Here is a 14,918-nt window from a genome sequence, read left to right as displayed (position 1 = left end):
AATTAATAAAAAGCCACTTGTTTCTCAAAAAAATCAAAAGTCATTCAACGCTATATTAAGAAAGTTTCTCTCATTCAAAATAAATAAATAAATAAATCTAATACTAGGAAATTTGTAACTTAGTTGAATTAGGGTTAAATCACTTTTATCCCATTGTCATAACTATTGAATTATCAAAAATAAAAAATAAATGTTCCAATTTAAAAACTAAGTATAACTATATTCTTTAAAAAAAAAAAAAAATTTTAAGTATAAGGGCAAATCAATAACCAGCAAAAAAAAAAAGTGGGGGTGTTACACTTGCAATATCTCCATACAGGTAAGGTTCACTTTTCTCAAAAAAAAAAAAAAAAAAAAAAAAAAAAAAAAAAAAGGTATGGTTCACTTTTTACTTTTTTTTTTTTTTCCTTGAGCAAGAAGTAATTAAGGTTCCCTTGATTCTGAAGGGAAAAAAAGAAGTAAAGTTCACTCAAATTTGATCGTAGTAATTATTATTATTTTTTTAGAAAGGATTGTATTAATTAATTTGAAAGCATTCAATAATCAATATACTAATAATAAATATATTTTAAGGCATTCACCGATTGCGAATGGCCAAATAAGTAGTACAAACAATTATAAAAAGAAAAAATAGTACAACCATATAATCACCATAAACGTAATACAACCACAAACCAAATTTTTTTTTTTTTTTTAAATGCTGTCAAAAAGAGAAATACAGAAGTCTCAATCAATTTGGATTCTATATATTTTAGAAATAAATTCATGCATTGCAAAAGTGTAAAGGTATATATATATATATATATATATATATTTTTTTTTAAGAATAAAAAAGGTAAAATTATTGAATAAATAAATCCTAATTACTACTTTTTATCCCAATTATTAAGGAAATTACATTACAAAGAGTTACCTTAGGTAATTTTGTAAATTTTGACGAAATTTCTAAATACTAAAAAAAACACATAGAATTTCTTTATTTATTTAGATATTTTTATTTAAAAAAATACTTACAGATCCCATGAACAGTAACGAAACTCACAGAAAAATTACACAAACGGGCAATGCAAGCTCAAAAACGTATTCAAACTCCACCTAAATATCAGCCAACAAATGGAATCTCTGCCCCAATTACTAAGAAGTTATCATGAACCCCGTTCCTTTTTCCCCCAATATCTCTAAAATGATATGCAGAGAAACTTCTCGTAACAAGTACTGATGACGTTGAGAATTGTCACCAATGAGTCGCACTGTACTCGCGAGTCAACGAACCTGCACAACAAGAACGAACGGGAGAAAAACCCTTAGAGAGCACCGGTGTGGTGCCGGCCAAAAGTTCTCCGAAGGTCAAGTTAGAATTCGTCCCTTGAGTTATTTTTTAAAGGCGTTAGAGAGGGTCAATTAATCTTACCTTGATTTGCGTGAAAGTTACTCCTTTTATAGCAGTGGAGAGGTGGCTTTTCTTCTTGACCTCCAGATCTTTCCAATGTGGGACTCTGATACCATTTCCCTTATTGGATCTTAAGGCTTTTCCAGGCAATAGAGATTTCGGGCTATGGGCCCTTACTATGTCTGTCCATGATGGGCCTTTAGGGAGCGTGGGTCCCGCTTTACACAGACCAAACAGTACCTATCCGTCAGGCCCATTAAGATAGGCCCACCAGACTAAATCTTACCATCTTCAGTTGCCCCCTTCACCCCAATGGTCCGTCTGTTCCAAGGATCAATGGGGTGACGATCCTAATGTAGGGGCATGACGGGTACTTTAATGACGGAATGGATCCGTGAAACAGAAGATTTAAAGTAATAGGCGGACACAACCGTCAGAATGTATGACGGTTTCAGATCTTTAACCGTCAGATAGGATGACGGGTATCTTGCAGTTTCAGACGGTTTCATATAGTCGACGGTTACCATCTACTGATGCGAGCAGACAGGTTAGCATTTATTAGCATGCCACGTGTCAATCTCTGACTGGCCGTTGTATAGGATCGAAGCGTCGCTTCGTCTTCCGTGTATCTCCTATATATATGAGGCGTCTCAATCTCTCATTTTCGCATTTCCAAACAGAAAACGTCTGTCAGAGAGAACCGTCAACCTTGCCAGAGAAGTCCGTCGAGCACTGGTAACCACCAATTACCACAACCGTCAGCATTACTCCGTCAGGTGTGGTAAGTATTTACTTTAATTTCATATTCAAGTTACATTTTCGACCAAGCAATATTGTTAGGCTTAATATACCCGTCAATGTTTTTAAACCCGTCAAGTCTTAGGTTTCATCATTAATTGTAGGAAATGTCTAGTGCGTCAAGTAACCAATCGGTGGTTCGTGACGGGACGGAATACGAGAATGTATACCCGTCCGGTCATAAAGACCAAGATAGTCCAGGCGAAGATAGGAGTCCGTCTGCATCCTCTTCGTCCTCAACAAGTGAGGATGTGGAGAAAATTGAGATAGAGGGTCCTGACGGGAATCAAGCACTGGAGTCCGTCGTAGGTGCTGATGGACTAAGGCAGTTCATCATGTTACCAGAGTGGACAGTGCATAGGTTCACATCCGTCATCCGGGAGAGACATTTCAGTACCTTTAGAACAAATTTTCAGATACCAGACTACATCCCGATCCGTCTTCCCTACGTGTCGGAGAGATGTTATTATGACGGAGTAGAAGGTGTTGGAGTGTACGAGCAGGTGTTGAAGGCTGGACTTCGGTTCCCGCTCTCTACACTCCATAGGGAACTCTTGCATTACCTGGGACTGTCCGTCACCCAGATTTCTCCAAACGCCTGGAGGGTCTTCATAGCAATGGAGATTCTTTATGGCGCAATGTCGAATGGAGAAAGGAGACTGACGGTCCGTGAATTTCTTCACTGTTACCGTCCAGATGAGATTGATAGATCAAGGGGGTTGTACCGTTTTGCTAGTCGAAGTCCCTTGTTGAAGGTCATCTTTGAGACCCCAGACTCAAATAGAGACTGGAAGAGTCGCTATTTCTTCCTGGAGGGTGACAGGTGGATGAACCGTCCAGGAGAGACGGAGTACATGCCCGTCGATACAACTTGGGGGATAATAAACCAAGCGCGTATGCACCCGTCTTGCTTGTTCCTTTTTTATACACCCGTCCTCTATTATGTGCGTATTTTGACCGTCTCTCTTTGCAGGTAGAGGGCGCCCGCAGGTTAGCCTCGAGGAATTTAGTTTCCTTGAAAAGGTTTGTAGAAAAGCTAAGCCGGACGAAAGGACCTGGGCCAAGTTAGTGAATCCAAAGACAATACACTGGTATTGTGACGGTCCAGAACCTACCCGTGAGGCCATTGCTTACGACGAAAGAATACACAAACGTGAGTCCGTCTACTTTTACCCTTGAAATTGAAATTTTACTTTTGAGAGAACATCATCATCCGTCCTGTATTGCAGAAATGGACGACGCCAAGAGAAGAGCCATGATAAAATCTCTAGCCGTCGAGCAAAAGAAGACGGGTGAGATCGTTGTTCCCAGTGTGCCGGGGTCATCGGGCAAGAGGAAGCAGCCACCAAAGTCCGACCGTCCACACAAGCAGCCAAAGGTGTCAATGGAGCCCATCGTGGGCTTGATGGCTGAGGGCCCTAAGGCCGTCAACCAAGTTAAACAGGGGGCCGGTAAGGGCCTAATGCATGCTCCACCCGTCAGCGAGGAGAAGCCCCCTCCCCTTCTTCGTGATGATTCGAAGTTCGCTTTGGAAAAGCTTACGTCCATACTTTCTGCAGAGGACTATGAGGATCTGGGGAATCACTCGACGGAGGCGATGGGAGAGACGGGGTTATTTGCCGTCGGACAGGTAACTTTTCATTATCCTTCAGTGTATGTCCGTTCACTTTCTAGTTTCATTTTTAACACTTCTAATTTTCTTTATTTCAGTCCTTGGTTATGATGAAGGGCTTGATGGACCGTTGCCTCAACCGTGAAGCGGCTCTGGAACGGGTACGGTCAAAACTTGGGAAGACGGAAGAAGAGCTTAGCCAGCTGCACAAGTGGAAGTCCACCATGGAGCAGAAATTTGAACTGTCTGAGAATACAAGAAAGGAGCTTGAACAGAAGACGGAAGAAGCTGGGAAGGTCTTGAAGAGCAGAGCGGACGAGGTGAAAGATCTGAAGAAAAAGCTCCGTCATGCAAAGGACGACGCCGTCAGCGAATATCGCAACTCCGAGTCCTTGTTGAAGGAGCTGGGAGGATCGTTCCTTCAAGGCTTTGACGATGCGCTCCGTCAGATAAAAAAGACCTACCCAGATCTGGACGTGTCCATGATAACACTTACTGACCAAGATCAGACTTCTGCCCTGCCCGTCGCCTCCGAAAATACGGAGGACCTCTTTGGGGAAGAAGCAGCTCAGGGTGACGGAGAGTCCGCTCCGCCGAATGAGGTCGCTGTTGCCGACCCCAAGAAAGCAGAGTAACCCATGTAATTGTTTAGGAGGATCCGTCTCCCTTTTATATACAGTTAATTATTTGTAGACGGTTTGTTTAAAGTTTGATTTTGTATTGAACAATGTTTGATTTTAAGTGTTGATTTGCATAAGCTAATCTGTTGATCCGTCCACTTTAAAAGCTGTTGCTGACTTATATAGTCATGTTGTCCGTCCACCTCGTGGGCGTTTTGGAGCCGTCCGCTTTATTTATGTATGTAATTTTCCCACCGTTTTGGCTGAACCGTCCAATTTATGGACATGTAGAATTATTCACCGTTTTTTAGATGATCCGTCCACTTAGTGGCATAAATACCTCGAACTTATGGAAGTATTGAATTACGTAGGTCCGTCCACTTTGTGGAGGCCATACCGTCCAACTTGTGGACTTGTTTAAATACTCACCGTTTTGATGATCCGTCCATTTCGTGGACATGTAGAATTATTTACCGTTTTAGGTTACCCGTCCACATTGTGGCGTATAGACCGTCTACTTTTACGGACGCGTAGAATTATTCACCGTTTTTAGGTGATCCGCCCACTTAGTGACGTATTAACCGTCCACTTTGACGGGCATGTAGAATTATTCACCTGTTTAGGTGATCCGTCCACTTAGTGGCGTATTAACCGTCCACTTTTACGGACATGTAGAATTATACACCTGTTTAGGTGATCCGTCCACTTTGTGGACTTTTAACTAGCATCCGTTCAATTTGAGGACAATTGTAGTGACATCAAAGTAGACAGAAAATCATACTTGTTTCTAATTGCGTAAAGGAAAAGTGCCTGCCCCCTTGGGCTTAAAAAAGGCACGACTGGATTGTAGCAAAGAAACACATGTTAAAGAAAACTTATAAATAGTTAATAAAAAGCCAAATGGAAAATTGGTTGCCGTTCGCCGTGTTACTATCACTGGTAGTATTTCCTCAAATGCTCCGCATTCCATGGATGTAGTAGCTTCTCCCCCTCTGTAGTCTCCAGGTGGTATGTTCCTTTCCTTTTCCATGCCGTGACTCGGTAAGGTCCTTCCCAGTTGGGGCCGAGCTTTCCCTGTGTAGGGTCTCTAGCTGCGCCCATGACCCTTCTGAGTACCAGGTCTCCCACTTGGAAGTCTCTGTGTCGGACCCTGGAGTTGTAATGTCTGGCCATGCGTTCCTGGTATCTTGCGATCCTTTGCTCCGCGGCCGACCTTACCTCATCTATCAGGTCCAGCTGTAGCCTCATTGATTCGTCGTTCCTGCCTTCATCATGGTTATGAACCCTGTAACTTGTGAGGCCAACTTCTGCGGGGATGACCGCCTCATTCCCGTATGTCAGTCGGAATGGCGTCTCTCCTGTCGGAGTCCTAGCCGTCGTCCTGTACGCCCAAAGTATGCTCGGTAATTCTTCGGGCCATATCCCCTTTGCCCCCTCGAGCCGAGTCTTGATAATCTTTAGCAGGGATCGGTTCGTGACTTCAACCTGGCCATTGGCCTGAGGATGGGCGGGTGATGAGTAGTGGTTTTTTATTCCTAGCTGTGTGCAGAAATCCCTGAAGTGGCCGTTGTCGAACTGCCTCCCGTTGTCCGAGACAAGGACTCTAGGAATACCAAACCTGCATACGATGGACCGCCAGACAAAACTTCTAATGTTCTTTTCTGTGATGGTGGCCAAGGCTTCCGCTTCTACCCATTTTGTGAAGTAGTCAATACCCACTACCAAGAACTTGAGCTGCCTTACCGCCGTTGGGAAAGGCCCCATGATATCCAGTCCCCATTGAGCGAACGGCCATGGAGCCGTCATGGGTGTGAGCTCCTCAGCCGGCTGTCCGATAAAATTGCTGAACCGCTGGCATTTGTCGCAGCTTTTAACGTAAGACTCGGCATCCTTCTGCATGGTCGGCCAGTAGTACCCAGCTCGTACCAGTTTGTGCACTAACGACCGCGACCCAGAATGGTTCCCGCATATCCCTTCGTGTACTTCCCTCATTACGTAGTCTGCCTCTTCAACCCCGAGGCATCTTAGGTAAGGACGGGAGAAACCCCTCTTGTAAAGAATGTCTTTTATCAAGACGAATCTCGCCGCTTGGACTTTTAATTTCCTCGCTGCCTCCTTCTCTTGGGGCAGTAACCCGTCCTTCAAGTATGAAGTTATCTGTGTAGTCCAGTTTCTTTCGGAGCGTATCTCCTGCATATTGTCGGGGTCTATTAGTGGGAAGACTTGAACAAAGGAAAGTACATTACCCGGTGTCGTCACATGTTCTGCTGAAGCGGCTTTGGCTAGGCGATCGGCGAGCTCATTCTCTCCTCTGGGGATTTGGACGACCGTCGCTTTTAGCCCGTTGATTCTCGCCTTCACTTGATCAAGATATCTCTTTAGCCTTTCCCCCTTACATTCATACTCTCCGTTTACTTGATTGGTTACGACCTGCGAGTCGCAATGAACGGCTACACTTTCCGCTCCGGCGGCTTTTGCCAGGTCGAGTCCTGCCGCCACTGCTTCGTACTCTGCTTCATTGTTGGTAATGGGAAAGTCGAGACGGACCATACATTCGATCTTGTCTCCTTCTGGTGACAGCAACACTATGCCGGCCCCTCCAATTCGCCGATTGGAGGACCCGTCGGTGTAGATGCTCCATTTGGGGGGTTCTTCTGCCCCCTTGTCCTCGTCTCGCGTAAACTCTGCTATGAAGTCGGCTACAGCTTGTCCTTTGATGGCTACACGCGGACGGTACTTGATGTCAAACTCACTCAATTCTATTGCCCACAACGTCAGTCGACCCGCGGCTTCGGGATTACTCAGTGCCCTTCGCAAGGGCTTGTCGGTCATTACATTCATGGTATGGGCTTGAAAGTAAGGTTTCAGCTTGCGAGCCGCCGTTATCAATGCGAAAGCGAGTTTCTCCATAGGTTGGTATCTTTCTTCGGCGCCGCGGAGCGCCCGGCTGGCGTAGTATACAGGCTTCTGTGCATTATCCTCTTCTCTAATTAAAGCAGCGCTGACGGCGACAGATGAGACTGCCAAGTAGAGGAAAAGTTCTTCGCCAGGTTGCGATGGACTCAATAGGGGTGGTGAAGATAGGTATGCCTTTAACTCCTCGAACGCTCTCTGACACTCGTCCGTCCACTCGAAGGATTTCTTTAATGTGCGAAAAAAGGGCAGGCACTTGTCCGTGGCTCTCGACACGAATCTATTTAACGCCGCTATCTTGCCGTTAAGGCTTTGTATCTCCTTCACATTTCGCGGGGGTGCCATTTCTAATATGGCTCGGATTTTGTCCGGGTTAGCCTCAATCCCTCTCTGGGATACCATGAAGCCTAGGAATTTGCCTGCCGTTACGCCGAATGCGCATTTTCCCGGATTGAGTTTCATGTTGTAGGATCGTAGCGTACCGAACGTTTCCTTAAGATCTTCGAGGTGGTCTTCCTCCTTCCGGCTCTTCACAAGCATGTCGTCGACATAGACTTGAACATTCCTCCCGATCTGCTGCGCGAACATCTTGTTCATTAGCCTTTGGTATGTTGCCCCCGCATTCTTCAGGCCGAATGGCATTACTTTGTAGCAGAATAGTCCTTGGCTGGTTACGAACGAAGTCTTTTCCTGATCGGCCTCGTGCATGCGGATCTGATTGTAACCCGAGAAAGCGTCCATGAAGCTTAGTAACTGGTGTTGAGCCGTCGAGTCTACTAGGACGTCGACTCTTGGAAGGGGATAGCTATCTTTAGGGCACGCTTTGTTAAGATCGGTGAAATCCACGCACATGCGCCACTTGCCGCTCGCTTTCTTTACCATTACCACATTCGCCAGCCAATCGGGATAGTAGACTTCCCTGATGAGGCTTGCCTCTTGGAGTTTGCGGACCTCCTCCGCTATTGCTTGGTCCCGTTCCGTTGCGAACACTCTCTTCTTTTGTCGGACGGGTGGAAACGAGGGTAATACATTCAATTTGTGTACCATGACGGAGGGATCGATTCCCGGCATATCGTCATGGCTCCAGGCGAACACATCCTTATTGCTCCTCAGGAAAGCTACTAGCTCTTGACGGATTCCGGGTTTGGCAAGCGTTCCGATCTTGGTTGTTCTGTCCGGATTGGAACTGTCAAGAGTTATCTCCTCCAGCTTCTCTGTCGGTTCCGCCACCGTTCGGTGCTCTTCTATGTTCAAGGCCTGGATTTGGTCTTGCATCTCCATCATAGCGACGTAGCATTCTCGTGCGGCAACTTGGCTTCCGCGTAGCTCTCCTACCCCATATTCCGTTGGGAACCTGACCATTAGGGCGTAAGTTGATGTTGACGCCTTCCACGTGTTGAGCGTAGGTCGTCCAAGAATGGCATTGTAGGCGGACGAGCAATCGACCACCAAGAATGTCACGTTCCTGGTGATTTGTTGGGGGTAATCTCCTACTGTCACCCGTAACGTTACTGAGCCCAGAGGGAATACCTTACTCCCTCCAAAACCAACGAGCGGGGCGTCTGTCGGTATTAGCAGGTCCCTATCAATCCTCATCTGCTGGAATGCCGGATAGTACAATATGTCGGCCGAACTGCCGTTGTCGATCAACACTCGGTGGACGTTGTAGTCTCCTGTCCGCACGCTGACGACGAGGGCATCGTCGTGTGGATGGTGTAGGCGCCGTGCATCCTCTTCCGTGAACCCAACAATAGGTTCTTCTCCGTTTGCTATCCTTGGCAGTCTGCTCGTCAACTGGACATTCTGTACCGTCCGAAGGTATGTTTTGCGAGCCTTCTTTGACGATCCGGCCGCAGCAGTCCCTCCGACTATCATTCTTATGTCTCCAATTGGGGGTCTTGGTCGCTCGTTTTCTCGACGGAGGTGTTGTTCCTGTGGGGGTTGATCCGTTCTCCCCTTGTTGACGAACTTCTGCAGCTTCCCTTGTCGGATAAGTGCTTCGATTTGCTGCTTCAAGTCGTAGCAATCGGCCGTGTCGTGGCCGTGGTCACGATGAAAGCGGCAATATTTGTCTCTAGGCCTTTTGCTGGGGTCACTCTTCAGCTTTCCTGGGAACGTCAGGGACCCTTCGTCCTTAATCTGCATTAGGACTTGGTCAATCGGCGCGTTTAGAGGGGTGAAACTCGCGAACCTTCCGCCCATGGGTTTTGGACGTCTGTCCTCCCTTCGGTCTCCCATCCTTCCTTTCTTCCGCCCCTGGTCTTGTCGAGAATCCTCCTGTCGGTCTCTTTTCTTGGGCCTATCTTCTCGCGATAATAGTGCGTCTTCAGCGTTCATATATTTGGTGGCCCTGTAAAGGACCTCCGACATGGTCTTGGGGTCGTTTTTGTATAGGGAGAACAAAAACTTACCCCCCTTTAGTCCGTTTGTGAATGCTGCTACCAATATCTTGTCGTCGGCTTCGTCGATCGAGAGTGCTTCTTTGTTGAAGCGTGATATGTAGGCCCTTAACGTCTCCTCTTCCCGTTGCTTGATATTCATCAAACAAGCCGTGGATTTCTTGTACCGATGTCCTCCGATGAAATGCGTAGTAAATTGAGCGCTTAGCTCCTTGAAGGTGCTGATGGAGTTGGGCGCTATCCGGCTGAACCAAATCCTTGCTGCGCCCTTCAGGGTTGTAGGAAAGGCCCTGCACATAATCGCGTCTGCCACTCCCTGAAGGTGCATCAGGGTCTTGAAGGTCTCTAGGTGATCTAGAGGGTCCTTGACTCCGTCGTAACTATCCATACTTGGCATACGGAACTTATTTGGCAGGGGGAAGGAGTTAACAGCTGCTGTGAATGGTGAGTCAGTCCGGTTGACAAGGTCGTCAAGATCACTTGACACTCGCCCCTTGAGAGCGCTCATCATCACATCCATCTGCTCCTTCATCGCCTGCATCTCCGCGATGATGGATTGTGGGGCAGTGTCCGTCGGGGAAGGGATGCTTATGTCCCGTCTTACTGGTTTGCTCGGGGCGTTACTCCCCTGTGGTCCGTCCTGATTTCTCCTTTCGGCGCTGTTCCCCTCTTGATCCGCTCCTTGGTTACTGACCGCGGCATTCTTTTGGTTCAGCTGCTCTTGTAGGTCGTGGTTTTGCTTGGTGAGGCGCTCTACGGCTGCGGCGAGCGTCCTGACCTGTCTCTCAAGGGCCGTCGTAGGGGCTTCTTCCTGAACGTCATTCGTGGTTGCCATTGAGCGAGTGAGTACCATGTAACTCTTTTGTCTGGGAATCTACGAAGTACTATACGTCTCTCGTTCTTCCCCACAGACGGCGCCAACTGATGACGTTGAGAATTGTCACCAATGAGTCGCACTGTACTCGCGAGTCAACGAACCTGCACAACAAGAACGAACGGGAGAAAAACCCTTAGAGAGCACCGGTGTGGTGCCGGCCAAAAGTTCTCCGAAGGTCAAGTTAGAATTCGTCCCTTGAGTTATTTTTTAAAGGCGTTAGAGAGGGTCAATTAATCTTACCTTGATTTGCGTGAAAGTTACTCCTTTTATAGCAGTGGAGAGGTGGCTTTTCTTCTTGACCTCCAGATCTTTCCAATGTGGGACTCTGATACCATTTCCCTTATTGGATCTTAAGGCTTTTCCAGGCAATAGAGATTTCGGGCTATGGGCCCTTACTATGTCTGTCCATGATGGGCCTTTAGGGAGCGTGGGTCCCGCTTTACACAGACCAAACAGTACTATCCGTCAGGCCCATTAAGATAGGCCCACCAGACTAAATCTTACCATCTTCAAGTACTATACATACACGAATGAAATTGTTACAAGCATTGCATATTCTCCATTAGCGTTTAGCATTACTCTGCCTCTCTTTGCAACAACCCTAAACTCTCTTTGTGTTTTCACAAAATAACTAAATAAACAAAGAAACTGTGTTTTTTAGTCTTCCAGTTCAAACACTCTCTTTTCTCTCCATTAGGCTCCATTGTCATGGCTACGTTGAGGTTTCGAAAGCCTAGCGAGATTGATATATGTGATGAAACACAAGAAGATTGGTGGTCGGCCTCCAAGACCCACAAGCGGAGATGGAGAATGGCTTTCACGGCCATATCTTTCACCAGGCTCCTTTTTTCCTTGTCCAAGAAAGTCCTCGACAATGATGGCTCTCTCTTGCGCACCCTTTCCTACGTTGCCATTGACGTGCCGCGTATCAACGAGGACTCCCCACTTGACAACAAAGCTGTTACATTACTTACTGTTGATCCAACAAAGCTTCGTGACATGGTAAGGGATAAAAACTTTCAGTCTCTAAGTGAGTTTGGAGGAGTTCAAGAACTTGCTTTAATTCTTGAAACTGATGTAAAAAATGGTATCAATGGTGGTGAGGCTGATCTTATTCATAGACAGAATGTTTTTGGTGCAAATAAATATCAAAAACCACCACCAAAAGGGTTTCTAAAATTTGTGTTTGATGCATTAAAAGATATAACTATTATAATATTATTGGCATGTGCTGTACTCTCTCTAGGCTTTGGTATCAAGCAACATGGCTGGAAAGATGGGTGGTATGATGGTGGGAGTATCATTCTTGCTGTCGTTTTGGTTGTTGTTGTGTCCGCAGTGAGTGACTTTAAACAATCAAAGCAATTTCAGAAGCTTTCAACAAAGAGTAGTGATATAAGAGTCGAAGTTGTGAGAGAAGGGAGGCGCCAACCTATATCAATATTTGATGTTGTTGTGGGAGATATTGTGTGCTTAAAGATTGGTGATCAGATACCCTCTGATGGGTTATTCGTGGAAGGGCATTCCTTGAAGGTGGATGAGTCTAGCATGACGGGTGAAAGTGATCACATTGAAATCAAGGAAGGGAATCCCTTTATGTTATCAGGCACAAAGGTCACGGATGGCTTCGGTTTCATGCTTGTCACTTCTGTGGGCATGAACACAGCGTGGGGCGAGATGATGAGTTCAATAAACCGTGATTTGAATGAGGAGACACCATTACAAGTACGCCTCAACAAGCTAACTTCTTATATTGGGAAGATTGGACTGTTGGTGGCTGCACTTGTTCTTCTTGTTATGTTGATTCGGTATTTCACAGGGAACACGAGAGATGACAAGGGAAACAAGGAATTCAATGGCAGCAAGACAAAGTTTGATGATGTGATGAATGTAGTAGTGAGCATTGTATCTGCTGCTGTCACTATCATTGTAGTGGCTATTCCAGAAGGCTTGCCACTGGCTGTTACTTTAACTCTGGCTTATTCTATGAAATGCATGATGGCTGATCATGCTATGGTCCGGAAACTATCATCTTGTGAGACAATGGGCTCAGCTACAATAATCTGCACAGACAAAACAGGCACTCTCACACTAAATGAAATGAAAGTTACAGAGTTTTGGCTTGGAAAGGAAGCAATGAAAGATGACAGTTCTGCAGGTTTGGCAGGTAATATTCTCAAACTACTACAACAAGCAGTTAGCTTAAACACAACTGGTACAGTTTACAAACCACATTCTACATCAGTTCCTGAGATTTCTGGTAGCCCAACTGAGAAAGCAATCCTTTCTTGGGCTGTATTAAATTTGGATACGAGTATTGATGACATAAAGCAGAATTATCACACAATCCATGTAGAGGCCTTCAATTCAGAGAAAAAGAGAACAATGAGAAAACCATTCATACTCATTGGAAGGGAGCTGCTGAAATGATACTGGCAATGTGTTCATCTTATTATGACAGAGAAGGGGTGCTGAAAGTAATGGATGAGGACGAAAGGTTGCAGTTTGAGTCTATTATTAAGAATATGGCACAAAAAAGCTTGAGATGCATTGCATTTGCCTACAAAGAAGTTGAAGAAGAAAGTGGACAAGTTCTTGAGAAGCTTGACGAAAATGGGCTGACATTATTAGGGTTAGTTGGCTTGAAGGATCCATGTCGGCCAGGAGTCAGTGCAGCTGTGGAGTCTTGCAGAGCTGCTGGAGTGAATATCAAAATGATCACTGGTGACAATGTGCATACAGCAAAGGCTATAGCTCTTGAATGCAAGATTCTCAATCCTAATGATGATTTGGGTAATGAAGCTGTAGTTGAAGGGGTGCATTTTAGAAATTACTCACCGGAAGAGAGAATGGAAAAGATTGATAAAATCCTTGTAATGGCCAGGTCATCCCCTTTTGACAAGCTTCTTATGGTACAATGCTTGAAGCAGAAAGGCCATGTTGTTGCAGTCACAGGTGATGGAACCAATGATGCACCTGCACTAAAGGAAGCTGACATTGGGCTTTCAATGGGTATCCAGGGAACTGAAGTGGCAAAAGAGAGCTCAGATATAGTCATCCTAGATGACAATTTTACCACTGTGGTAACAGTATTGAGGTGGGGAAGGTGTGTATACACTAACATACAAAAGTTTCTTCAGTTTCAGCTCACCGTGAATGTTGCTGCCCTTGTTATCAACTTTGTTGCAGCTGTTTCTTCTGGTAAGGTTCCTTTGACTGCAGTCCAACTATTATGGGTAAATCTGATAATGGATACATTGGGAGCTTTAGCCTTGGCTACTGAGAAACCCACTAATGATCTTATGACAAAGCCACCTGTTGGTCGATTGGAGCCACTTATAACCAAAATCATGTGGAGGAATCTCATAGCACAGGCTGTGTATCAAGTAACCATCTTATTGGTTTTACAATTTAAGGGAAAATCCATCTTTGGTGTAAAGGAGAGCATTAAGAGCACCCTCATTTTCAATACTTTTGTCCTCTGCCAAGTATTCAATGAATTTAACGCAAGGAAACTGGAGAAGAAGAATATATTCAAAGGGATACTTACGAACAAGCTGTTTATGGCAATTGTTGGGATCACCATAGTTCTTCAGCTGGTGATGGTGGAGTTTCTGAAGAGGTTTGCCAATACTGAGAGACTGAATTGGGGGCAATGGGGTGTTTGCATTGGACTTGCAGCTTTGTCATGGCCAATTGGTTGGCTTGTAAAGTTCATCCCAGTTTCAGGCAAGCAGTTGGGAAACCAAAGAGCTTCTATGTTCGGAAGCACCAGCCAATATTAGCCCTTAATCAAGTGACAAGTATGTTTTAAGTACTCTTTTTGCATTACCAGAATTCTGTATAAGGTTTCTCAAATTAGGGCATACTTTGATGCAACCTATATTCCCATATAAAAGTAAATAATAAATAAATAAACTGCTCTAGTATGTGGCCAACTAGGCAGGTAGACAGGTTTCGTGAAAGAAGGAAATAAATTTTAGTAGTAACACAGGACATTGAATCAAAAAATTAAAAATACAAGCAAAACATTTGTAATAATATGAAAGATTAGTCAATGAGATCAAATTGTTTGTAATATATAGTAGAGATGAATTATAGTGCTAATGCATGTAATTTGACCGAATACTTACTGTTTAGCCACTGTTATGACATTATTTTGTGTTGCACTCCCAAACTTTGAGTTGTAGTACCACAAACTTTGCCACAACTTTCTTACATGATAATTTGTGATTGACTACCTGCTGATTTTACATAAACCCATCACTTTTTCTCAAACACGCATAACCAGAGAGTTGTAACAAAAGTT

At 45.0% G+C, this 14,918-nt stretch overlaps 1 protein-coding gene and 1 pseudogene across 3 annotated transcripts; both read left to right on the top strand.

Moving 5' to 3' along the window:
- Positions 1 to 1,447: 1,447 nt before the first annotated feature.
- LOC115966261 lies at positions 1,448 to 4,688 on the top strand. 2 transcript variants are annotated; one of them, XM_031085516.1, is made up of 5 exons: positions 1,448 to 1,937; positions 2,071 to 2,171; positions 3,162 to 3,341; positions 3,418 to 3,818; positions 3,899 to 4,688. In XM_031085516.1, the coding sequence occupies exons 1-5, from the start codon at positions 1,924 to 1,926 to the stop codon at positions 4,433 to 4,435; spliced, it is 1,233 nt and encodes a 410-aa protein (XP_030941376.1). In that variant the 5' UTR covers positions 1,448 to 1,923; the 3' UTR covers positions 4,436 to 4,688. The 2 variants fall into 2 exon arrangements, with proteins under 2 accessions (XP_030941376.1, XP_030941375.1); XM_031085515.1 differs by having other exon boundaries at positions 1,448 to 3,082.
- A 6,449-nt stretch (positions 4,689 to 11,137) lies between these two features.
- LOC115967342 lies at positions 11,138 to 14,696 on the top strand (annotated as a pseudogene). Its single transcript, XR_004086438.1, has one exon. The product of XR_004086438.1 is annotated as a putative calcium-transporting ATPase 13, plasma membrane-type (transcript).
- The last annotated feature ends 222 nt before the right edge of the window (positions 14,697 to 14,918 follow it).

The sequence above is a fragment of the Quercus lobata genome, chromosome 11 (genome assembly GCF_001633185.2).
Source record: "Quercus lobata isolate SW786 chromosome 11, ValleyOak3.0 Primary Assembly, whole genome shotgun sequence".
In the NCBI taxonomy this organism is placed as follows: Eukaryota; Viridiplantae; Streptophyta; class Magnoliopsida; order Fagales; family Fagaceae; genus Quercus; species Quercus lobata.
Note: the sequence above shows the minus strand (reverse complement) of the source record. Positions and strands in the feature narration are given on the sequence as shown.